The sequence below is a fragment of the Cheilinus undulatus genome, linkage group 8 (assembly GCF_018320785.1).
Source record: "Cheilinus undulatus linkage group 8, ASM1832078v1, whole genome shotgun sequence".
Lineage (NCBI taxonomy): Eukaryota > Metazoa > Chordata > Actinopteri > Labriformes > Labridae > Cheilinus > Cheilinus undulatus.
This window is the reverse complement of record NC_054872.1, coordinates 1,411,006-1,437,484: the sequence shown is the minus strand read 5'-3', so window position 1 is coordinate 1,437,484 and position 26,479 is coordinate 1,411,006. Positions and strand designations below refer to the sequence as shown.

The 26,479-nt window shown below is 42.0% G+C and overlaps 1 protein-coding gene across 1 annotated transcript in view; it reads left to right on the top strand.

Annotated features, from left to right (window-relative positions):
• Nucleotides 1-26,479, top strand: part of grik2 (glutamate receptor, ionotropic, kainate 2) — a 529,835-nt gene that overhangs the window by 444,900 nt on the left and 58,456 nt on the right. Inside the window, exon 14 of the mRNA XM_041793394.1 lies at nt 16,979-17,204. Within this exon, the coding sequence (XP_041649328.1) occupies nt 16,979-17,204 (226 nt within the window). The remainder of the gene's footprint in view (nt 1-16,978; nt 17,205-26,479) is intronic.

The following is a 26,479-nucleotide window of genomic DNA, read 5'->3' as shown; positions in this document are numbered from 1 at the left end:
ATGAAGCTGCAGGCTTATTCTAATCATGTTTCAATGAATATGAGGCTGATGACTTACTGCTGAGGGTGTTTTCACTCTAGGATCCATTATTTCATACCATGTTTGGGTAGGATTCCACCCTGCTGGTCTGCTTTCACATTTGTAGCATCATTCTGTGCCCAAACACTTGTGCAGGATTACACTATCAAATGCAGTAGGTGGCAGTTTGCAGATCGATTTGCAAATCCATCAAGAGGGCAAACATAAAGGTAGCAGCCATGGCAACTACAAGCGGTTAACATTTGTTTTTGCTTTCTGTCAACAGTGGAGTTCATCCTGTTACTATGGAGGTTCCTATCATTTAAAAGACACCAACAACAACCCTCCTCACACCAGCAACCCTCCTATGTTTGAAAAAATGCTGCAAAAGAGCTCTCTTTGATGCCACTAAAGGGATGAACATGACAGAGTGCTCTCAAACTGCTAAAAAACCTGACAAAACGCCCTCTATAGTGTACTACAATTGAAAATAATGTGAGAAAGTGCCCTCAATGATAGGCTCTGAGTGGAAATAATGTGATAAAGTGCCCTTTATGATGAACTCAGAGTAGAAATAATGTGATAAAGTGCCCTCAATGATATGCTCTGAGTGAAAATAATGTGATGAAGTGCCCTAAATGATGCACTCTGGGTAGAAATAATGTGAAAATGTGCCTCAAATGTTGCGCTCTAAGTAGAAATAATGTGATAAAGTGCCTTCAATGATACGCTCTGAGTGAAAATAATTTGATAAAGTGCCCTTGATGATGCGCTCTGAGTAGAAATAATGTGATAATGTGCCTTTGATGTTGTGGTCTGAGTAGATATAATGTGATAAAGTGCCTTTGATGTCGCGCTCTGAGTAGATAAAATTTGATTAAGTGCCTTTGATGTTGTGCTCTGAGTAGATAAAACGTGATAATGTGCCTTTGATGTTGTGCTCTGAGTAGAAATAATGTGATAAAGTGCCTTTGATGTTGCGCTCTGAGTAGAAATGATGTGATAATGTGTCTTTGATGTTGTGCTCTGAGTAGAAATAATGTGATAAAGTGCCCCAGATGATCCTCTCTGAGTAGAAATGATGTGATAAAGTGCCTTTGATGTTGTGCTCTAAGTAGAAATGATGTGATAAAGTGCCTTTGATGTTGTTCTCTGAGTAGAAATAATGTGATAAAGTGCCTTTGATGTTGTGCTCTGAGTAGAAATAATGTGATAATGTGCCTTTGATGTTGCGCTCTGAGTAGATATAATGTGATAAAGTGCCTTTGATGTTGTGCTTTGAGGAGATATATTGTGATAAAGTGCCCTAGATGTTGTTCTCTGAGTAGATATAATTTGATAAAGTGCCTTTGATGTTAGACTCTGAGTAGATATAATGTGATTATGTGCCTTTGATGTTACGCTCTGAGTAGAAATAATGTGATAAAGTGCCTTAGTTGTTGTGCTTTGAGTAGAAATAATGTGATAAAGTGCCTTTGATGTTGTGGTCTGAGTAGATATAATGTGATAAAGTGCCTTTGATTTTATGCTCTGAGTAGAAATAACGGATAAAGTGCCCCAGATGATGCTCTCTGAGTAGAAATAATGTGATAAAGAGCCTTTGGTGTTGTGCTCTGAGTAGAAATAATTTGATAATGTGCCTATGATGTTGTGCTCTGAGTAGATATAATTTGATAAAGTGCCTTTGATGTTACACTCTGAGTAGATATAATGTGATAATGTGCCTTTGATGTTACGCTCTGAGTAGATATAATGTGATAAAGTGCCCTAGATGTTGTGCTCTGAGGAGATATAATGTGATAAAGTGCCTTTGATGTTGCGCTCTGAGTAGAATTAACGTGATTATGTGCCTTTGATGTTGCGCTCTGAGTAGAATTAACGTGATTATGTGCCTTTGATGTTGCGCTCTGAGTAGAAATAATGTGATAAAGTGCCCTAGATGTTGTGCTCTGAGTAGATATGATGTGATAAAGTGCCTTTGATGTTGCGCTCTGAGTAGAAATAATGTGATAAAGTGCCCCAGATGATGCTCTCTGAGTAGAAACAATGTGATAAAGTGCCTTTGATGTTGTGCTCTCTGAGTAGAAATGATGTGATAAAGTGCCTTTGATGTTGTGCTCTGAGTAGAAATAATTTGATAATGTGCCTTTGATGTTGTGCTCTGAGTAGAAATAATGTGATATATTGCCCTTGATTATGCACTTTGAGTGGAAATGATGTGAGAAAGTTAAGTCATTACATGCTGTGGTTTATTTTGGCATCATAAAAACATTTCACCCTCCCCAGTGTTTCTGACTATTTACATGTAAATATGTGCTATCTTGTTGGCTGCTGCCACTGCTCCAGATGCCCTTTTTAAACATCCACTACTGTTTGTGTTCAGACTGTTTAAATGATCCAGCCTTTGGGTCAAGTGTACCTAAATAAAGGCCCTGGCCTTAGCATTGAAAGCTCTCTTATCCTGCCCTCAGTATAAACCATTTACTGTTAGATCAAACTCTCCAAACAAAGTAAGCTTTCCTGACAGCATCCTTCCAGTGGATGCTTAAATATGGACTGCAAAGAGGAAGTTTCCTTCAACCATGAAAAAAGATGTTTAAAAGAAGTTTGAACCTCAAACAGAAAACACATCAGACTGTCCGACCACTTCTAAAGCCCCATGCAGGGCGTCGAGGAAGATGGCAGCTAAACAAATGGTTCTGCCTCTACTGACACAATGATTCCATCAAAGACAAACCCCAACAAAGACATTCATGACTGGGGTGGCCAATGGGAGACCAGGCTGAAGGGATTACTCTTTGTATATTTCGCCAGTAAAACATGCTCTTTTCTTGTTTTTATTTGAATCCAGCAAAAATCTTTTCCAGTCTTGGCCGACAGACTGGCCACACATCCCACCTGCTCATCGTGTGCTGTAGGTAGGCTTCAGAAATCCCTTCCTTAACATCAGGCCAGGGTGTCAAACTAGAGGAGGATGAAAGAAAAATCCTCACATGCTGGTCTTGTTGAATCGTGGTCATGGGGCAACTTGGATGCATCGCTGATTACATCATACTACAAGACCGTTTTTGTCCTTGGCGCTCAAAATCGTTTTGATGATGAACTGCGGCGCTGGGGTCGTCACAAATGTCCATACACTTTAATACCATGTATTTCAAAATCAGGCTGTTATGGGCCTGATGGCTTTTCCCTTCTGATCCTCATGGCGGTAGTTCTAGTTTAAATAGAAAACTCTGCATGTGTGTTTGCTTCTGTGAGTCAATTCTGAGAATTCAAAGATATAGATGTTTGTATTATGAAAGGAAAAATCCTCATTATGATTTTATAAATACATACTTTGACTAAATTTACCAAGAAGTTGCTCTTAACATTACACACATGGCCAAGTATTGAGTTCTGATAGTCATGTATGAAGTCAAAGCCCATCCTGCAGCTACCATTAAAGCAGGAAGAGTGTGGCTGCCGTCTCATCTTATTTCTGAGAAGTGAGAGCTCTAAACTCTCAGATAAACCTCTGCTGTGCAGTAAATCTACTGTTCTGATGGCTGAAGTCAGGCGGCTTTCTTCCTTCTCTTCCACAAAGGTACTTCTTTCAGTTGTGACAATGGAGCGTGACGCAATGAGCACTTTTGAGGAGCGAGTGTGTGACAGTCTGTCCTTGTCCACACATGTATGATTCATTATGTCAGGACTATAAAGGGCTGTCAGAGAAACAGAGCTGTAGGAGAGAGGTCGAGGTGGGGGGAGGGAGAGCAGACGGACAGAGCTGTGACAGCAGAAGGACCGCTGACTTTTACTCTGAGGGCCCAAAGTACGAGGAAACTTAGAATTCAATAACTATTTCATTAATTTAGGCTCACTCTGCTATATCAAAGTCGATAAGTGGGTTTGGACTCACACTGCTCTTAATAAAAGCATCATTTATCGTACAGAGTGGAGCAACAACCCAATTTTCAGGAGGGGAACATCAATTTAAAGACACAAAAACAATCAAATTTTAGTGTAAAAGAGAGTCAGCCTGTGTGAATGAAGGCTATCAGTGCTGCTGAGGTCAGAAGGCTTCAAAGGTGTGAGAAGAATCATTTCACAGATACACTCTGGAAAATTCCACAGAACTTCAGACCAGGATGCTGCTACATGAACCTCACAGGAGCAGATTATCTGGACTGGACTGAGGATGGGAGGAAAAGATGGCCTAAAAACAATGATGCAGAAATGAAAATCTTTCCTGTACGTCAATGTTTAACACATTTATGATATCAATATCTTTAACCAGACACCTGGGACCCCCAAAATAGGGGTGCCAGAGACCTTGGACCCCCAAAATAGAGGTGCAAGGGACAAGGGACCCCCAAAATAAAGGTCTCAGAGACCTGGGACCCCCAAAATAAAGGTCTCAGAGACCTGGGACCCCCAAAATAAAGGTACCAGAGATCTTGGACCCCCAAAATAGGGGTGCCAGAGACCTGAGACCCCCAAAATAAAGGTACCAGAGACCTGGGACCCCCAAAATAGGGGTGCCAGAGACCTAGGACCCCCCAAATAGGGGTGCCAGAGACCTGGGAACCCCAAAATTAAGGTTGCCAGAGACCTGGGACCCCCACAATAAAGGTACCAGAGACCTTGGACCTTCAAAATAGGGGTGCCAGAGACCTGGGACCCCCAATATAAAGGTGCCAGAGACCTGGGACCCCCACAATAAAGGTCCCAGAGACCAGGTACCTACAAAAATAAAGGTGCCAGAGACCAGGGACCCCAAAAATTAAGGTGCCAGAGACCTTGGACCCCCAAAATAGAGGTGCAAGGGACAAGGGACCCCCAAAATAAAGGTCTCAGAGACCTGGGACCCCCAAAATAAAGGTACCAGAGACCTGGGACCCCCAAAATAGGGGTGCCAGAGACCTAGGACCCCCCAAATAGGGGTGCCAGAGACCAGGGACCTCCAAAATAAAGGTGCCAGAAACCAGGGACCCCCGAAATAAAGGTGCCAGAGACCTGGGACCCCTAAAATAGGGGTGCCAGAGACCTGGGAACCCCAAAATAAAGGTGCCAGAAACCTGGGACCCCCACAATAAAGGTACCAGAGACCTTTGACCTTCAAAATAGGGGTGCCAGAGACCTGGGAACCCCAAAACAAAGGTGCCAGAGATCTTGGACCCACAAAATAGAGGTGCCAGCGACCAGGGACCCACACTGTAGGTGGCTGAACACAGTCTTGAACATTCTAGAACAGTCATGTGGAGACCAGGCCGTCCATTAGGGAGGGTAAATGGGAGAGCGTTTGGGACCCAGCCAAACTGGAGGACCATGGAGATTAACAAAATCATGGTCCATTGTAAAATTAAGCATTAATACCCATTTTTTAATAATAAACCTTAACAATAACCACTCTTATCAAAGAAACAAATATCTTTATTTAATCATTTTTTATTGTTGTTAAAAGCCTTCTTAAAAATGTAAATCATTTTTGTCAAAAAAAGAATGAAAATTTTTTGAAAATGGCTAAAAACGGGTAATAATGGCAAACATGGTGGAAAAGTGGGGAAGTTGGATTTTCAAAGTTGCAGAAATGAGTTAGAAGTGGCAAAAAGTAGATTAAAATGGCAAAAATGAGCATAAATAGTGGTAAAAAGGAGTTAAAATGTGACTGAAATGGCTTTAAATTGGCAAAAATTCCATTTACTGAAATGGAATAGAAAATTGATGTAAACTGGCAAAAAAAAAAGAAAAAAAAGAAAAAGAGTTAACTGAGGAAGAAAAAATAGGCAGATAAAGGTAGACATGGGTTAAACTATCAAAATTAGGCATATCAAATGGTGAAATGATGTTAAATTTGATGTAAAAATTGGGTGTAAAATGGGTTTAATAGTGGCAATAATGGGTCAAATGAGGCAACGTTAAGCTTAAGTGGCAAGAATTGGTGTGTAAGTGGCAAAAACAGGCAGAAAAGTGGTGGAAAGGGTTAAAAACTGACTAAAATAGGTGTTAAATGGCAAAAATCAGTGATAATTGGTGGGGAAAAATGATGAAAAGGGGTTAAAAAAATGTGACAAAATTGCATAAAGTGGCAACATAGTCATTTTAAAAGTATTCTTGTTTTTTTTGGGGGGTGTCTGGAGACCCCCTCTCAGTGTCTCTTGATCCCAAAGGGGGTCCCGATCCCAACGTTGAGTTCTTATGTCATTATTCAGGGCAACGGGAGCAGCAAACTCAAACCTCTTCTTCCCAGTTCAGTTCTGACCTTTGGAAGAGATGGTAAGAAAAGATCCTGAGCTCTGAGACAAGGCGTCCATGTTTAAGTCATCCCCAGTCCAGTTCAGTCTTCTGGGGCCAGGCTGCAGTATCAGCAGTTTCACTTTAGCCCCAGTTTACTCACAAAGGCCACCGAAGAGCAGCTCACTGGCTTTCTGGTCAGTCAGAGCAGTTCCTCTGACTCTAGCAGCTCATTAAACAGAGTTGGGCCATGTTCTGAACCCAGATATGAAGGGTTAATTTTATCAACTGAAGAATCTTTGTTGGTGCTTTCAGTAGACTCAACTCACAGTTAGTCCAAGGCCGTATGTTTTAATGTTGGTAACTTCTGCAGAGATGGATAGAAGGCAGAAATATCCTCCGTGGTGTCTGATACAGAGCGTTATAAATCCAAAGTTAACTCCAAAGTCCTGGACAGAAGCTAACAGTGAATGTCCCAGGACGCTGTAGCTGTAGTCTGCATCCTTCCTGATGAAGATCATAAAGTAAATATAGGCCTGCATCTCTAACATCATTATCATGTTAAATGAGTCTGCTCTCATTAAGTCTGCGATTTGATTTTCCAGAGCTGGGATGATTACTGTGCACTTTTGTTTCCCGCTCCCTGAGGTCCCAGAGAGCAGCTTTAGTTTGATTTGTTATTTTGTCGAGTCTGCGATGTTGGCCTGAAAATGCGCTCCGTAGATTCTGTGAGCAGCTACGTGATGTGTCTGGACTTGCTGACCCAAACCCGCTGCTGGTCTATTGGCGCACGGCTCAGAGAAGAGAAACAAGGCGAGCAATTACCGTGGTGTTTTTAGACGAGGAGCTGAACTCTGAGAGGAAGGGTGCTGCAGCTGTCTGACAGGCCTGCAGGGGAATTCTCCAAATCCAAAGTTGACTTCAGGTTTGTGAGAGGAATTCTAATGTGTTTTTCTGCATAAAACACAAACCCAGCAGAATGATGCTGAGACCTTGTGCCCTGAATGCTTATCAGAACAGCTTTATTGGTTGACAGCTCAGACCTAAAGACTCCAGAAATGTCTGGACGTCATCGACAGCTTCATAAGAACATGTAAGAGCTCACAGAGTTCATGAAGAGCTTCTTTTGTCTTCAGAGTTAGAGGTTTGTTAGAATTTCAACAAATAAGGTTATAGAAAGGCTGTTTAGTTTAAGAAAAGTGTTGACCTCATCCAACTATCATGGTTGACCCGCTGTCTACTACAAGCAGAGGGAGTGCTGAGGCGCAGCGTTTTAGCGGCTTGGCTGATTTTCTGGTAGAGCTTTGAATTATCCGTTTGCTGTCCCAATAACCAGGCTTCTACCCAGAGCTTCTCCTCAAACTTTCTATCTGCTGATAGCTGGTGTGAAAGCACTGAAGCTTTAAAGAGCAGAATTAGGACAGGTCTGTACATATCACCCATCACAGGGGTGTCCAAACTATGGCCCAGGGGCCAAACGCGGCCTGCAGTCCATTTATGATTGGCCCACATTTGAACATTGCGCTTGACTGTATTGAACTTCATAGTTTCAGCACATGCTAATGCTACCATGCTAACTCTATAAACAAACATTTTGACAAGAACATATTAATGCTTTCTTTGTACCTCAGTTAGGACAACACTGTAACCCAGGGGTGTCAAACTCAATCACAGCAGGGGCCGGATTCTGGATTCAGGTCTAACCTGAAGGTCTAACAGGGTCACCTTTTTACCAGAAACTGTCAACCTCGTTTCACCTGTAATAAAACATATAAAAATAAATAAAAAAATAAAAAATTAGCACTGATGATAATGATTTTGGAACTTAAAAAATTAAAAAGATAAGTTTGAAGGCTCACAGTCTGAGAAAAGTAAATTTATTAGTTCTAAAGATCACAAAATGAAACTGAAAAATAACATTTTTTAAAGGCAAATATATTAGAAAGAAAGTGAAAATCATGGGTTTAAAAGGTCAAAATATGAAGTAAAATTTGTAATCATGAAATTAAAAATCAAAATCTGATTCGAATTTTAAAATCAGAGTTTTAAAGGTAAACTATGGGATTAGAAAGTCAAAGTTTGAGTTGAAAAAATGACATAAAATACAAAATAATTTGTTAAAAAGATCACAATATGACTTTAAATTTAAAATTATAGATCTAAAAACTCAAAATATTATATGAGAAGTCAAAATTATGAGCTGAAATGCTCAAAGTATGAAATAAAAGTCAAAATCCTCAGTTTGAGTCCTAATTGTGAGATGCGAAATCAAAAATATGAAATTAAAACACAAATTAATTTCTTTTCCCACATTCCTGACTTCTTATCTAAAGATTTTTACTCCTTACTTTTTCAGATTTGATGACTTAAAGAGGAAATCTTTAGTCATCAGGATAAGTTCACATTTTTATACCTGAGGAAATCTGCAGACCTCAGACTGATGGGACAGTTAGGACAGAAAGATGAGATCATCTTGGGGGCCGGATTGAACTGTTCCACGGCCGGATTTGGCCCCTGGGCCTTGAGTTTGACACCCCAGCTGTAAATAGTGTAATCATTTTCAACCAGAATAATAACAATATCCTGATTTATAACTCCCTGGTAGATTACAGTAGCAAAAGCAATAGCAGTAACATTTTAGGGGCGGAGCCAGAGGTAGCCAAGGTTTAACAGGGCCCCCCAAAACTCCTGAAAATGATTTTCCTTGTCAGCTGTTAACTAGCTATTTAGACATACTCACTCAGTGCACATCTTAACCTACATTAGACTGGTTTTAAATATCCTCAAGGTAAGGTGCATGACATTGGCCCCACTATCTTTATACGCTGCTGTATGTGGCCCTCAGTGGAAAAGTTGGGACACCCCTGACCTATGATGTGGGGTCTGTAGATGGAGCAAACCACTGGCCTGCACCTGCTCCATGTCTGCAGTGCTGCATGAGAGCTGATCTTTAAGTTTGGATAGGTCCTTTTATTTATGCTCAAAAGCTGAGTACATCAGCCCTGACAGCTAACCCTAACCCAGGGAGGCAAACAGATTCTGATTCTTATAAAGGAGGTGTGGTATCAAACACAACACTGATTCCAACAATACTGCAACCAGGATTCACAATAACACAGAAATAGCACACCAGATGTTGAGACGGAGACATTAACCATTCCATGTAGCATCACCTTCTCTTCTAACGGTCTGTAAACATGAGAGAGCCGTTCCTGGAGTTTTGAGAGAGGAATGTTGTCCCATTCTTGCCTGGCGTTGGGTCTTTGCTGGACTTTTCATTTTCTGATGCACCAAATGTTTTCTATTGGTGAAAGGTCTGGACTGCAGGCAGACCAGTTCAGGACCCGGACTCTCCTCCTGTGAAGCCATGCTGTTGTGGTGGATGTGGTCTGTGGTTTAGCATGGTCTCACTGAAATAGTCGCAGCCTTCCCTGACAGAGACGTTGTCTGGATGGGATCATATGTTGCTCTTAAACCCCTCTCTACTTTTCAGCATTGATAGTTCCTTTCCAGATGTTGGAGCTGTCCACACCATAGACACAATAGGGGGTCAAACTCAAGGCCCGGGGGCCAAATCCGGCCCCTGGAACAGTTAAATCCGGCCCCCAAGATGATCTCATATTTCTGTCCTAACTGCCCATCACCCTTCATGATTTAAGATTTTCTTGCTAAGTCATAAATTCTGAAAACAAAAGGTGTAAAAATCTTTAGATAAGAAGTCAGGAATGTGGGAAAAGAAATTAATTTGTGTTTTAATTTCATATTTTCAATTTTGCATCTCATAATCAGGACTCAAACTTAAAATTTTGACTTTTATTTCATACTTTGAGCATTTCAACTCATTATTTTGACATCTCACATACTATTTTGAGCTTGAAGAGTCATAATTTTAAATTCAAAGTCATATTGTGACCTTTTTAACAAATTATTTTGTATTTTATGTCATTTTTTCAACTCTAACTTTGACATCATAATCCCACAGTTTACCTTTTAAACTCTGATTTTAAAATTTGAATCAGATTTTGACTTTTAATCTCATGATTACAAATTTATTTTGACCTTATAAACCCATAATTTTCATTTCCTTTATTATATATTTGCCTTTAAAAAAATATTATTTTTCAATTTCATCTTGTGACCGTTAGAACTAATAAATTTACTTCTCTCAGATTGTGAACTCTCAAATGTATCTTTATAATTTTTTAAATGTCAAAATCATTTATCATCAGTACTAAGTTTTTTATTTCATATTTTATTACAGGTGAAACAAGGTTGACAGTTTCTAGTTAAAAAGGTGACCCTGTTAGGCCCCAGGTTAGACCTGAATCCAGAATCCGGCCCCTGCTGTGATTGAGTTTGACACCCCTGCCATAGGCACTAATGCATCCCCATACCATCAGAGATGCAGGCTTTAGAGCTGAGCCAGGAGAACAAGCTGGATGCTCCCTCTCCTCTTTAGTCCTCAGGACACAGCGTCTGTGGTTTCCTCTGACCACAGAACAGTTTTCCATGTTCCCTCAGTCCATGTTAAATGAGCTTTGGTCCAGAGAAGATGGTGGTGTTTCTGGATCCTGTTCACATATGGCTTCTTCTCTCCATGATCCAGCTTTAATGTCATTGGTGGATGGCACGGCCAACTGTGTTGACAGATGATGATTTCTGGAATGTTCCTGAGCCCATGCAGTGATTTCAGTACAGAATCATGCCTGTTTTTAATGCGGTGGCCCCTGAGGGCCCCTTCAGCCTTGGCCCTTGCTCACAGAGATTTCTCCAGACTCTCTGAATCTTCTGATGATATCATGGGCTGTAGATGGAAGGATGATCCAAGTCCTGGTGACTGTTTGTATTTGAACAGAGTAATGACTAGAATGACTGTTAGATTCATTTTAACTGTGTCTGCTTGAGTTGGGTGTGATTACACCATTACTAGAGGTTTCTGTCATTTCTCCACTGATGTTTTACTACCCTCACACCTGGCAAATGTTGTTTTAGGCTACCATAATTCAGCTCAGGGTTTTATACTGCCATTTAGTTTTGTGAAAGCAGAAAGCTTCTGCCAGTTGATGGCATTTGTCACAAAAAAAGACTCCATCCTGGTGAACAGAGCAGTAGAGAGAGGAGAAGATGTACGAGCAAAGAGCATGGGAATTGAGTGCTGATTTGCAGCAAGTCTGCAGAGTGGCTGTTAACTACAGAGTCACGGACAGATCTCAGCGCAGAGTCATCCGTCACCATCACTGTTCATCGCATTCAGGATGTTTAAGGCTTTTAAGAACATTTTAGGACCACAGACACGCAGAGCTGGCACACTGCAGCAGAAAGCACAGCTCTGAAAATGTCCACCCTGGTATGAGCTGGTTAAAAATCAGACTGCAGCCTCATTTGCTTTCATAATAACAGATCTGATGCAATATCCCGTCAATCTCCACTGCATGTTATTATCAGCAATTACATGACACAAACCGGTCAGCGCTCAGTGTGAAGACTCACTCCAGCAGTAATGGGGAGGATTACTCACTCCATGTGTTGATCTAACGCAGGCTGATGGTGGTTTCTGCCGGCTCTTTCCTCCCCATCACCCCACATCACTCAGAGCTGCCTAACACCCAGCTGGAAGCCTTTCAGCTCCCACCAACAGTGTCTGAGATTTAAGGACAAACACAACAAAATACACCAGTCACAGCTACGGCAAAGATCTGACTATGGGAGGAGGTTTTACAGTAACGCTAATCTGCAACAGCTTCAGTGAAAAGAAGTGATTTCTTACAGATATAGGGAATATGAAAAGGGGAAAGAGCTCAGATGATAATGTCATGCAGGGGTAAAACTCCACCATCTCTCTGTCTCTATGATGGTCAGCGTGTTAGTTTAGGCGACTACATGGTAGCACCCGACCACATATCACAACAAACATGATCAGTGCAAAAGCACTTTTAATGCTACATCTTATATGAGAATGCTACCAGTATACTGGTATAATGTGCTGAAACAGTGTCACTACAGCAAACCTGTGCAGCTGCAACAGCCAACACTGCACAGAGCGATTACAAAAATCATGCCATTTATTACACTGCTGATTCACTGGTTTTAACTTTAACCTCTTCTCTCCCTCTTTCTGTCATTATCTGGCTTTTAAAGAGGGCATTGAGTATAATGTTAGGTTACTGGAGCATTGGTTTGACTGGAAAACCTCACAGTTAAAAATAAGTGACAGGTGAGAGGTGCAGAGCAAGTCATAGTCAATGTAATTTACCACTGGTGCACTCCATCCTGGATGTAGAAACTTCTCAGCAGAGATCCAGAGAAATGGGAGGAATGCTGTTGATGCAGAGCAGGGGTCACTAACTGGTGGACCGTGGTCCAGGTCTGGACCCAGATACGGGGCCAGACCTGGACCCAGATATGTGATACGGACCTGGACCCGGACCTACAATCATTGGATTAAAAGGGAACTTTAAATTTGAAGGGGCACAGCTATTCTAGGATTTACAGTACTGGTTTTGCAGATCAGGAAATACACAGACCAACTGCATGGGAGTGAAGCCATCTCATGTGACATTACTCAGCCAATGAACTGTCTGCATTCATACGAAGGACAGACAAGAGAAGGACAGAAAGAGAATAGAAAAGAAAAGAAAAAGAAAGAAAAGAACAGAAAAGGAAAGAAAAGAAAAAGAAAAGGGAAAGAAAAAGGAATAGAAAAGAAAAGAAACAGAAAGACAAGAAAAGTAGAGAAAGAAAAGGAAAAAGGAATAGAAAAGAAAAGTCAAGAAAAAGATAAGTAAATAAAAGGAAAGAAAAGAAAGGAAAGAAAAAGAAAACAAAAGAAGGAGAGAAAGAGAGTAGACGAAAAGACGAGTGAGCTGAAACAGTGAGAGATTCACAGACGGAGAAACGGTTGAGCTGTAGACAAAGAAAATGGCGCTGTCAAAGAAAAGAAAAGCGGACAGTGAAAACAGAGCCTTCAACGCAGAATGGACAGATGTTTTCATGTTCATTTTTCCCTCTGGGAAGAATCATGGAGTAATACATTTTGTAAATTAGCTTTAAAATGACAAATTATACCTTCCACTTTTACGTCTGTTATGTGTAGCTTTGTTTAATAATAAAAACTAGTGTTTCAAATAAAATTACCAGCATTAAAGGAAATCTAATTTTCATATTCAGCGCAACATACTGCAGAAACTGCATAAACACCGTTTCTCTCCAACATTTCTCCTTTTCCTGTTGGTCCCTCCGTGACACTTCATGAAGCAAGGGTGTTGTAGTCAGATCTGATGGCCTGTCCTGTGTCTACGACGACGTCGTCTCTATTTCTGCTCCACAGTTGGCGTGTTTATGTTTCTGACTTCGGCTCCTGCAGAGCGTTCTCTGCTGTCATTGGTCAGCATCACATCTGTTGTATGTGCCTTTCTGTTTGCATTAGTCTAGAACAGTGGTTTGCAACTGGTCAGGACTTAGGACACAACATCTATCTCCTAATGAGGACCTGAGACCTGAATGTGGTATTTTTCAACCAACCAGATTTATTGAATGAAAAACCTCCCAGTCTAGTCCTCGGACTGTCCCAAACACGCCATGATGGAGAGACAGAGGGCAACAAGCGTGTTTTGAAAGAGGTTCTCAGACGTTTTGGCACATCTGGGACCTAATGAGGAGAGCTCCATGAATAACGTTTGTGTCCATACTGATAAACAGTCTGAAATCTCTGGTATCATGGAGCCAGTTTAGCTCATTTCAACAGGTGCCTGTGCAGATGCCACACAATAGTTGCAGGATAAATGACTAACCCCAGAACTGTTTGGTGCATGCTTTTCCTTACTCCCTCTACCCGTATGCCCTGCCTCTCTTCAGCTGACCGGTCAAATAAAGACAAAAGCCCAAAATTAATATTAAAAATGGAAATCTATTCTGCTTGCTCATGTGCAAAAAGAAGCAAGAAGCTATATCTCTTAAGGGGCAACCATTTCACACATATTGTGACCTCACAATGTATAAGGTTGCAGTGGCCTTTGACCCCCCCCCCCCCCCCCACAGACCTACATAGACTTGTTCAAACTATCCACTTATTCAACAGTGTATTAGGGCCACTCGGAAAAAATAAATGGTCATTTCAAGGAGAGAAATCAGGTTTGAAAAGTTAATTCACTGGAATAAAATAAATTTTATGACTTCAAAAGTGGTGAAATGTTCTGACCACTGGTTTCTTTGGTTTCATTGGTTTCTTGTAAATTTTTGGGTTTACACTTTACACAAGTTTTTGAGTTTCTAATGTCAAAATTTAAGTCTTAAAATCTGAAATTTTGATTTTTTTCCTTGTAAATCCCTGATTTTTAAAAGTCTAAAATGTTGTAAATATAATACTTAATAATCTCAAAATGTTGGATTTTTTTTTCTAAACAAATTTTGATCTTTTTGGTCAGAAATCTACAGATTTTCCTTGTATTTTAATCTGTAAGGTTGGCCCCTATACTCTATTGTGCGTTATGTTTCTAATCATGATTTTTTTTCCTAAATGAACAACGTCAGAGCAGACAGGGTCCTGCATCCTCTCTGAGATCTTTGGCACCTCTCAAGGGGTCCCAGGACCCCAGATTGGGAACCACTGTTCTTATTGAATCATGGTGTAATTTTAGGTCAGGGTGACCTTCCATCCATCCATCTTAGTCAGGTCGCAGGGGCAGCAGCTTAAGCAGGGAAGCTCAGACTTCCCTCTTCTTGGCCACTTGTCCAGCTCTTCACGGGGATCCCAAGGCGTTCCCAGGCCAGCCGAGAGACAGTCTCTCCAGCGTCCCTCCCAGATGGCTGAGCTTCTCACCCTTTCTCTAAGGGAGAGCCCAGACACCCTGTGGAGGAAACTCATTTTGGCTGCCTGTATGCACAATCTCGTTTTGTGGTCACTACCCACAGCTCGTGAACATAGGTGAGGGCAGGAATGTAGATTGAGAGCTTCGCCTTTCGACCCAGCTCTTTCTTCACCACAACAGACCGATGCAGAGACTGTGGAGGTATTATGTTTTGCATATAAGTATATTGTGTTTTGCACCTAAACATTTTAGACTCATACAAGGGTTGGCTGTCCCCAGCCTTTGGCTCAGCCCTGGAAAGTTCCTAAGGAGGAAATGTTTGCTGGACCATTGTTCAGTTCCACTGAGTGTTTGTTAAAGTGTGTGTGTTGTACACTTACGAGTGTGTGGCTACACTTAGGCTTGGAGATATAAAAAGCCTGTGATCAGAGAGGTTGGGGGTCTCACTCTTGTACCACTGTCTTGTAATAAACATGGCGTCAAGGCTGCATTCAACTCGTTCTGACCCCTGACTCATCTTTTAATGTAGTATTTCTTCCTACAACAAGACTGCATCACCGCCGCCACACCGATCTGCCTGTCAATCTCCCACTCCGTTCAGGGTGAGCTTGCAGTCCCAAAATCAGTTCAGTTCATCTTCGAGTCAGAGTGGACATTTGTTCAAAGTTTGACAAAAATCCTTCAAAATGTTCTTGAGATACCGGGTTCAAAAGAACGACCCAGACGGACAGACAGCCCAGAAACATGCAGACTCTGACCCTGGCTATTTCCTGCACAGAGGCGTAACATTCAAACATGCTAGACTTCCTGTCAGGAGATGCAAGGTAATTTTGGGATAAAACACTGATTTTTCAGGGCTGATGGGTCCTGATACCCTGCTGAATCAGGCTGCAGTAATGCGATATGTAGTCTGATGTGTGCATTAAGACACTTCTGGCATGTTTTTTCTTTGTGATTGAAGTATAGACCATTCCAGATATATCGGTGGTTGGATTATGTTTGACTTGTTTGCTATTTTAATGTGACAGCTAGTCATCCCTGTACCCGCTGTATTTTCCAAAATCTATCTGAGGTATGAAAGCGTGTTCAGCTGTGGAGCCGTGTGTGGAGGTTCTGGGAAGCCCGCGTTGGCTCCCGGCCTCTCTCGGAGTGTAGGTGGCTATCTGGCTCTCCGTGTATTCACAGCCACTGCTCTCGCCTTATCAGCAGTCTGAAGCTTGCATGCTCAATCGCCTGATTTGTCAAGGGTGACTCCGAAAGATTCTGATAGGCACTCTGCAAATCACCCAGTTGATCTAAAATATCGACCAGCCACAAAAAGTCATTACACACAATAATGGCGGGCAGGACCTTGAAGATGTGACTTAATTAGGTTTCAAATGGCTTCAAAAAATACCTTCAAATCAGCTCCCCTTGAGAGTAATGTGCTGGTGGATTTTTCTCCATGATTACAGGTGTAGAAAGCGAGGCGCACTGGTGCTGACAGCGCTCCTAACTACGGCTGATAGCAGCAGCATACAGCCGGCGTGCACGGCCGTCTAAACCCACACCGTCGCTGCTGCTTTGCATGCTCGTCTGCTTCAGCCTATATTCTCCTCACAGCAGATAATGACTGAGGCAGACAGAAGGCATATAGTGTTGCTGGAGCTGCACAAAAAGTGAAGCAAATGACGTGTTTTCCTAATGAAATTTGGAAAATAATTGAATGTAAATGTGTCTGCAGGCTTAGATAGCTGCATACATTGGCAGTATTTAAATGAGTTATGTGAGAGCTCTGCCTGATTCTCTTAGTAGCTCCAAGCATTAGAACTGCTGGGAACTAAATACATTTTCATTAACCTCCAACCTTCACAGTCATCAGAACAAAGTTAGGCTTTTATAAAAAGTAAATGAAGCACAAAGGCTTTATTTTCTAACCCATCATGCATGTCTCCTCACAGAAAACCAAGATCTCCACCTACGATAAGATGTGGGAGTTCATGAGCAGTCGCAGACACTCAGTGATGGTGAAGAACATCGAGGAAGGCATTCACCGTGTGCTCACCTCCGACTACGCCTTCCTCATGGAGTCCACCACCATCGAGTTTGTCACCCAGCGAAACTGTAACCTCACACAGATCGGAGGCCTTATCGACTCCAAAGCCTACGGGGTCGGCACACCAATGGGTACGTACCGAACCGGTCTCGAATAATCAAACTAATCTGAGCACCGGAAAAGCAAAACTCACTACTGAAATGTGAATGTTTTCTGTGGTTTCTCTGCACTGATGATAAGCACTTTGGCATGGGCAGGCAGACACGCTGTCATCTCAACACAGCAACCAGGGCTGAAAATAGATCTGCAGAGCGGCGCTTCTGGAGCACGCTGCAGACCAGAGCATGTGCTGTGGAACTAAAGATTGCTTTGAAGGGAGCAGTTTGCTTTGCAGTGCACTTCACCAGTGGAAAGCACTGCAGCCAGAGTCTGTGGAACCTGATAGCAGACAACAGCATTGTTCTTGTAGAACAAGGATAGGATTTCAGAGAAACATTGTCTGCTATGAAACAGACATTGGATGAGATTTTGTACCATGAGTCCAGTTTTCCAGAGTCACAGAGAAATGGTTTTAGTCTGAAGCTGCTTAGACGATATAGAGAGAGAACTTGGTGAACATCTGCATGTGACTGCAGATGCAGTGTCCTCTAAACCAGGGGTTCTCAACGTTGGGGTCGGGACCCCATTGGGGGTGAAGAGACACTGAGAGGGGGTCTCCAGAAGCCTTAAAAATCACACTGTTGCCACTTTTCACCAATTTTGTCAAATTTAAAACCGTTTTCATCACTTTTTCCCACCAATTTGCCAATTTTAACAGGTTTTTGCCACTTAAAACCCTTTCTATGTCAATTTTAACCCTTTCCACCACTTTTTTCTGCCTGTTTTTGCCACTTCTAAACCAAATCTTGCCACTCTGTTGGCTCTGAGACCCATTATTGACAATATAAATCCCTCTTTACCACTTTCTATGCCACATTTCACCATTTATTATGCTCACTTTTGCAAAATGAACCCATTTCTACCTAAATAAACCCTTTTTCTACCAGTGTATTAAATTTTGCATCCAGTTTCACCAAACTTCCACCTATTTTTGCCACTTTAATGCCAATTCAGCCACTTTTTAATCCTCTTTAACCACCTTATATTCCCTTTTTGCCACTTTAACCCATTTTTGCCATTTTTTGGTTATTTTTTGCCACTTTTATCTAATTTTTCACACTTCTAACCCATACACAGCAGGTGCCATGTTTGCTATTTTTGCCACCGCCCCTCAAACATCTCGAGTCAGCCACCGATTGGGATCCTCACCCATGACCTTTGACTGAGGTCTGAGGATGTCTGAGGTTTTTGTCATGCATGCAGTTGATAAGAAAGTCTATTAGGAGCGGTTTGGTCTCTATGCATCATCAGCATAGAATAAAAACAGGTTTCTGAAGGTGCTACTGATGCTGTAACCACCAAGTTTTCATATTCCTCATTTTTACACAGATAAGATCTTTAGCAGCAGATAAGAGGGTAGAGCAAAACATCGCATAGGGTAATTTAGAGCATGGAAATGTATAGAAGAAGTTCCATATAGTGTAGTTGCACCTCTATCCTCCTCTGTTTGCTGTAATGCATCCCCGGGGCTAATCCAGGAGAGGGAATACTTAGCAGGGAAAATCCCAGGGCTATCTGCAGCAGGCAGAGTCTAACACTGTCATATAAATAGAAGGATGAATAAGGAGGGTGGCGCTTTACATGTTTGTGTATGTGGGGGTGCAACGTTTGATTACAGAGCTCAGCAGCAGAATGTCGTAATCCTGTTAGAAACGCAGCAGGAAGAAAAGACGCTGGAGTTAAAATCAACGGGAAAACCATAAACCTTATGCACAATGCTGCTCTTCATCAAATTCACTTAGAGAGGAGATCATAACAAAGATCAACAGCTGTTCTGGCTTGATCATTTAGACCAGGGTTCTCAACCTTTCCAGCCCACGACCCCAAAAACACTGGTACCAGAGACCAGGGACCCCCACTGTACCTGAGGGTGGTTGAACACAGACATCATCATTCTAGATAGTCATGTGGAGACGTGTAAATACAAAATGTAAATCCTTTAGTTAAAAACAGAATTAAAATATGATAAAAATAGCAAAAAAAAAGGTGGGAAAGGTGGTGAAATTAGATTTTAAAAGTAGCAGAAATGGGTTGAAATGACAGAAATGAGATAAAAGTGACAAAAGAAAAAAAAGGCAAAGGTTGGTCAAAGTGGCAAAAATGGGCATATAAAGTGGTAAAAGGGAATTCATAATTTGCTGAAATGGTGTTAAAGTGGCAAAAATAGGTGGACAATTAGTGAAATGGGATCAAAATTGATATGAAACTGGCAATAAAGGGTTAGCTGAGGCAGAAACTGGCAAAAAAGGCTTTTTAAATAGTAAAATGGGGCTTAAAAGTGGTGAAAGGGGTTAATAGTGGCAATAATGTGTCAACAGAGACAACAATAGGTGGAGAGCGGCAAGTTTTGGTTTAGAAGAGGAAAAAACAGGCAGAGAAAAAGGGTTGGAAATGGACAAAACATGGGTTTTATGTTGCAAAAATGTGTTAAAAGGAACCCTGCATGATCAGACAAGTTCGTCTTGTTGGATAGATATTTGTACGTCACATGTATATTAAACTAAAAAACTCACTAAATATCCCATATGTCTGCATTTTAAATTCATTTCAGCTCATAAACTCACCAGGAGACCGCCATGTTTTCATCCGCGTCACGTTAGTGTGACGTCACGGTTCCACAGCGCTCCTCTCCGTTGCTAAGCAGTAACCGTTCTTCAGACGGTTTTTCTGCTTGCAGCTGTTGCTGACATGAGTTTGTGGCTGTTGGTTTTGTCTCCCTGCTGTCAAAGCTCTGCCATTCCTACAAACTTTTACCTCAATAAACCTCCATTGAGTGTATAGTGGAAGCGTGCCAGGAGCTTTTCAAAATAAAAGCATTATGTACATAAAACGGCGTTTCTCCAGAGAAATGCTAAAGCGGACTTTAACTTTGAAAGGCGCAAACCAGAAATGCTTTGTTTCTGTGTTTATCTTCACCTGAACCGTGTGGAAACAGAGAGCGTCATGAAGAGTAGAAGTTCGGGGAACAACTTTATTAAACAGACGCAGTTTAGCTCGTGGCCTTCAGCTGGTTCATAAAGAAACAGATTTCAAACATTTTCTACCTGTGTGGACGTACATATTTGCTACAACAAGGTAAATATGGCTCTGAATTGATCATTTTCCTGTCTAGATGAACAGATAACTGCTCACAGTGCAAATATAAAATAGAGGAGACCTCAAATTTAAGAATCCTCTGCGTGAGACGTGCTGCGTTTCTGAGATCAGCCCTAACACTGGCTGCCGGTCTGAAACAGGTTACTGCACAGGAGCAGTGAGGATCACACCACGGAGCTGTGACATCACGGCGCCAGCACGGACCAAAACATGGCGGTCTCCTGGTTAATTTATACACTCAGATGACTCAAAATGCAGGTATCTAGTGAGTTTTTTAGTTCAATATGTATGTGAGACAAACAAATGTCTATCCAACAAGATGAACTTGTCTGATCATGCAGGATTCCTTTTAAAATTGGCAAATTGATGGAAAAAAGTGATAAAAAGGGTTACAATTAGGCAGAATTGGTGTAAAGTGGCAACAGTGTGATTCAAAAATGTTCTTAGCTTTTAAAGGCATCTGAAGACCCTCTCTCAGTGTCTCCAGACCCCAGATGGGGTCCCAACCCCAACGTTGAGAACCCCGATTTAGACTATACCAGCTAAAATAGTTTGACCTAAATTCTGCATAAATAAGAGGTAACACACCCAGCAGCAGCTCTGCTGTTATTTGATCTGTCCATTATATCTATCCATCACTGTGATATTTACACAACTTAACTCCCTCTGTTGCCAGTTTGTATCAATTTATACCAAATGTCCATCTATTGTTGCCACTTCAATGCCATTCAAGCAAATTTTGAATTCCCTTTTACCACTCAATATGCCCATTTTTTGCCACTTGAACCATTTTTGCAATTTTCTGGGAATTTTTATGAAGATAATAAAAACAAATAAATTCTAAGACAGTGAATAAAATGATCCCAATCAGAAGTTACCATCTCTGTAGGTAGAGACTGAAGCTGAACCTTAGTGTTCAATTAAAAGACCATGAAACACTGAATATCTGCAGCTGTTTCTCTGAGGAGGAAAGGTGACATCCAGTGTCCAGAACAATCAGGTAGTCGTCCTCTGGGACTGTGAGTGCTGGCGAGCTCGTCGTTGTTTGTGTGAACTCGGCCGCCCGGCCTCAGAGTAATCTGAGCGACCGCTCCACGGCGTGTGAAAACAGCCGACGTAGGCTCTATTTGCTCGGGGTGATTACATTACCTGACTGATGTGCCGCTGCTGAAGGTTTGCTACAGTGTGTGTTTGAGTGTGTTTGCATACTTCTATATCTAACAGTAGATCTTGGCTGTGCGACTTCCTCACAAAAAAGGGAACCATAAAATCGACAGGACATCTGGTTTTCATTTTGGCAAGAGTACACCAGGGACTAGGACAGCCTTTCAGTGCCGTTTTAAGGAGATTCTGATGTATTTAGATTCTTAAAGGAACATCATTAAGTTATACTGATCATTTCTATTTGTCTTCCCTTGTCAAACCATTACGGACAAAAGTATTTGGACAGTGACAGTATTTATGAAATTGTATTCTTCTATTTACAAACATAGCATTTTAGATGTGGATGAGGGAAAGTTTTCAGCTGATTGACTGAAACAAATTTATTCAACTTATTGAATACATAAATATTGCCAAAAGTATTTGCTCACCTGCCTTGACTCACGTATGACCTTCAGTGATATCCCATTCTCAATCCATAGGGTTTAATATGACGCTGGTCCACCCTTTGCAGCTATAACAGCTTCAGCTCTTCTGGGAAGCCTTTCCACAAGGTTTAGGAGTGTGTTTATGGGAATTTTTGACCATTCTTCCAGAAGCGCATTTGTGAGGTCACATACTGATGTTGGACCAGAAGGCCTGGCCCTCAGTCTCCGCTCTGATTCATCCCAAAGGTGTTTTATGGGGTTGAGGTCAGGACTCTGTGCAGACCAGTCAAGTTGATCCACACCAAACTCTCTCATCCATGTCTTTATGGACCTTGCTTTGTGCACTGGCGCACAGTCATGTTGGAACAGGAAGAGGCCATCCCCAAACTGTTCCCACAAAGTTGGGAGCAAACTTTACACTTGGCACAGTCAGACAGGAACAGTATCCTGGCAACCACCAAACCCAGACTGGTCCCTCAGATTGCCAGATGAAGGAACACGATCTGTCATTCCAGAGAACACGTCTCCACTGCTCTAGAGTCCAGTGGTGGCTTGCTTTACACCACTGCATCTGACGCTTTGCATTGCACTTGGTGATGCATGGCTTGGATGCAGCTGTGTCTGTTGACCGAGACGCCTACAGGCAGGCCAGGGCTGCACTAACCAGAGGCATCAAAACTGCAAAAAGGCAGTTTAAGGATCGAGTTGAGGAGAACTTCAAGGGCAACAACAGCTCAGACATGTGGCGAGGAATCAGGACACTTACAGACAAGCAGTGACACGCTGCCCCCGCCACCGATGTCACCCTCCAAGACCAGCTCAACAGATTCTATGCCTGGTTTGATGACAGCTCCAGGAGGACCCTGCCTTCACAACACCACTGGCTTCATTATCTGAGGAGGAGCAGCCACTCACTCTGCAACCCTATCAGGTGATGCGGGTCCTGAGAAAATCAACACAACAAGGAGCTGCTCCTCCATCTTAGCCTTGTCGCTGGCCTTGCCTTCCCTGATTTTCCTCTTGACATATTTTTAAAGCCCTGGTTGTCCATCACAGTGTTGATGTTTTTTACAGGCTCTTTAAGACAAAATGTCCAGGAGAGACAAATTGTTATTGGGCTTAAAAGATGGAAAAGTGTGGAAAAGCCTAACCAAAAAAAAGCCTAACATTAGTGTTGCTAATGTTGCCACATTCTGCAGACCAGCTTTGCATGTCCACAGCCACCGAGATCCTGACTTGGGTCCATTTTTCAGTTTCTAGGTTGTTTTCTAACCATGATCTTTTGTGTCGCTACACATTCAAATACCAAAAAATCTTTGGGACATGTCAGGGGTTTCTTTATACGAGTGCTAAAACCCTGCTGAAACAGCTGTAGTGTGGGGTAGAACTACAGTTGTCTGACTGTTCCTTTCTTCAAAGGAACCTCTAGTGCTGTCATTTACAGGCAGTGACCTTTTGTTTTTATTCTACGTCCGTACTTTTAAAAAAGGACTAAAAAATGGAGGTCCCAACCTCACACAAAGGCAGCTCTGCATGCATCTGCCTCTCTATTGTTGGTATGCATACTTGACTACAGCATCAAACTTGCATCCTATGTATTTCCCTGGGATTGATTACATAAATATGCATTCATTTATTCATACTATACATGGTTGTCAGTGAAAGACTGATAGGTTAGAGGGAATGAAAGCAGAGTGCCTGTGGCAGCTTGTGCAGCTCACATATCGTCCATATTGAAGAAAAAAAGAGTGTTAGCAACATTTCTCCCTGGTGGCCCATTCACATGCAGCCAGAACAAGGTATTTAAATTGCTAATCCTACCCTTTTAGTACCCTTTACCATATGCAGCCTGTATTCCCATGTAGCCAGGCCATTTAGCATATATCCCATTGACTTGAACAGAAAGTAGGTGTCGGTCTGCATTAGCGCTCAGGCTCTGATAGAGCCACAGCACCTTAGCAGCTCTGTAATGGACAGACTTAGCTCACCTCCCAGCTGTTAGTCAAAGCTGATGCTGTGTTTACTACCTGACACCTCTCCTGGCTGATTTTCACATCAACATTTACACAGGAAGAGGCTGAAGAGGAGCAAAGGCGCCAGGAGAGGCTTTTGTTCATAGAAACTCCTTTCTCTTTAAATGCATGATACAGACCGCAGATTTATTTCAGCTTCATCCAACATCACAGGAGCTTCTCTAGAACAATGTTTGGAGCACAGAAGCTGGTTTCCTACCTACACACGCTGAAGAGTCCTTGACTTGGCCGGGGAGAAGGAAAACGGTAATGTGTAGGTGTGAAGAGGTCCGTGAGAGGCCGGTCACTGTGGATAAATCAGTTCATTTATCTGTTTTAAATGAGTAGAAGCAGGATTTTAGTTCAGTTTTTAAACCAAATCTCCAGGCCCTAACAGCTGCTAAAGTGATGTAAATATGTATTATAGCATCAGTCCTCCTTCACATGATCAGAGCATCACATAAGTCAGTGTTTGATGGGTGATGGTTGAATGCCAGTGTGGTCGTCCACAAAGTCAATGGCATTCTTCATAATAACCTCCACTTAAGGAAACAGGATAAAAATACTCCTGGATTATGATGTTTTATACCCATAGACTAGCCCCGGCACCGTCCGTATTGAAATCGCGGTCTCAACCAAACTTTGGATCAACCTAACGGCCCGCCCACTAACTCAACTTCCTGTCAGCTAGCTAGCTAGCATTCTGGGTGACAGAAACATAGCTTCTGCCTGTCGAGCTATCTGTCATTAAAATTAGATGAGAGTGCACGGTGAGATTTTCCTAAATAGGCACAAAAACATTCACCCCCATACAGTGAGAGCACATGAAGACACTAGCTAATGACACACGTTTGTTTTTTTGAACCAGGCTGTAAACCTGTTTTTTTCTAGTGGCTGATTAATGTGCTCAGACGGGACTTCCACTGTTCCTGTAGCCAAGTTTTTGCACTTCTGCATTGGCTTCATTTATCAGGACCAGAGGTTGCTGCTTCGTTATAGCATACCCTAGCGTACCTGTTAACTACGCTGAAGTCACCAGATCATTGTTTCAATTTCACTCAGATGTTATTTAAAGACTCAGTCTACACTAAAAGAAATACACCAATTACCTGGACTTTAAGTGATTGAATTACATGTAAATGCCCCATGTATTTCTATGACATTAGTTCAAGGTAAAATATGACATTAAAGTAATGCTGAATCGTTGAAGGGATCAGCCCAGTCATGACGTTACCTGTGCTATCACACCTGTGCCCCGCCCCCTTTCAGAGAAAGTTAGAGCAAACCCATCTGATCACTTTACTCGAATCGTTTTAATTGAAATTATGCAAAGCATATTTATGTTGGGTTTAGTTTTTATTATTACATGATATTTAACTTTATTTAATCTGGTTCCACTTTGCTCAAAAGTCTGTGTTAAGTAGGAGTGTGAATCTCTCCTCAAGATGATTCGATTCGAATCTCGATTCACAGACTACTATTCGATTCACTGACAATTCATTAAAATACAGAATGATTCGGTTCAGCAGACCAATCAGGGAGCCAAAAAAGGGTCAGCTGCCATTTTTGCTTAATTTTTTGTGATAGTGCACACTGACGTGTTTGTCCAAACCCATGTTTCATGTTTTCAGGGCCATGCTTCTCTCTTCTTTTGTTCTTTCCCTCCTGTGGCAGCCAACTTTATGTTGCATTGCTGCCCCCTATTGTGTCGGAGGGTTAATTACTTACAGGAAACAAATCCTTCAGAATAAAGATGTAATAAAGTCTTCAGGAGAGTTTTTGCTGTCACACATCAGGTAACCAAACATACTCGGGCCGAACGTACGTAGAACGGACTCCACGGATGTCCACGCGGACTCAAAGCAGATGTCCGCAAGGCCCGTGTGTGCAAAGCTCAAATTTTACGACGGCGCGGACTCCACCCCGCATACTGGTGTCACACAAAACACTGCTCGGCATGTATTTTTCACATCGACCAGATTAAATGTGACACCGACCTGCATTTTGTTCCCCTGTGCAGTGTTGACTGTGAAGGAGTGAGGCTAGGCACCCAACTAGATCATCAAAGTTTTCACGTGTCATTTGGAAGTACTGAAAACGTTTCATGTCAATACTTCGCATGTCCTTCACCAACATGGCACACTCCCTTTCCTCGTCTCTTGTGGCATTTAATGGCCGTACATACCACCGTCTTTTAATTTAATTGCTTTGCAATGCCAGCAGACGTCATCAGTGTAGGACACCATGACAGAAAAATGTAAACAACATGCCAGGATTGTGGGAAATGTAGGATTTCACGGAAATTTCACAGGAAACTACTACACGGCAGTGTGCTCAACTACGGAGGCTCTGATGACTGCGGACATTCCAGTCGGCTACGCTCACAGTACGCTCAAGTATGTTCGGGCCTTTAGAATCCAGCCCACCAGTGGAAAACCGGGACAGTAATGCACCTACAAAATTTCTCTGCCAATCTGAAGACACTTTAAAAGAGGACAGGCCTGGACCTAACTCTCTGATACACTGTTTCTAAAATACAAACATAATTCC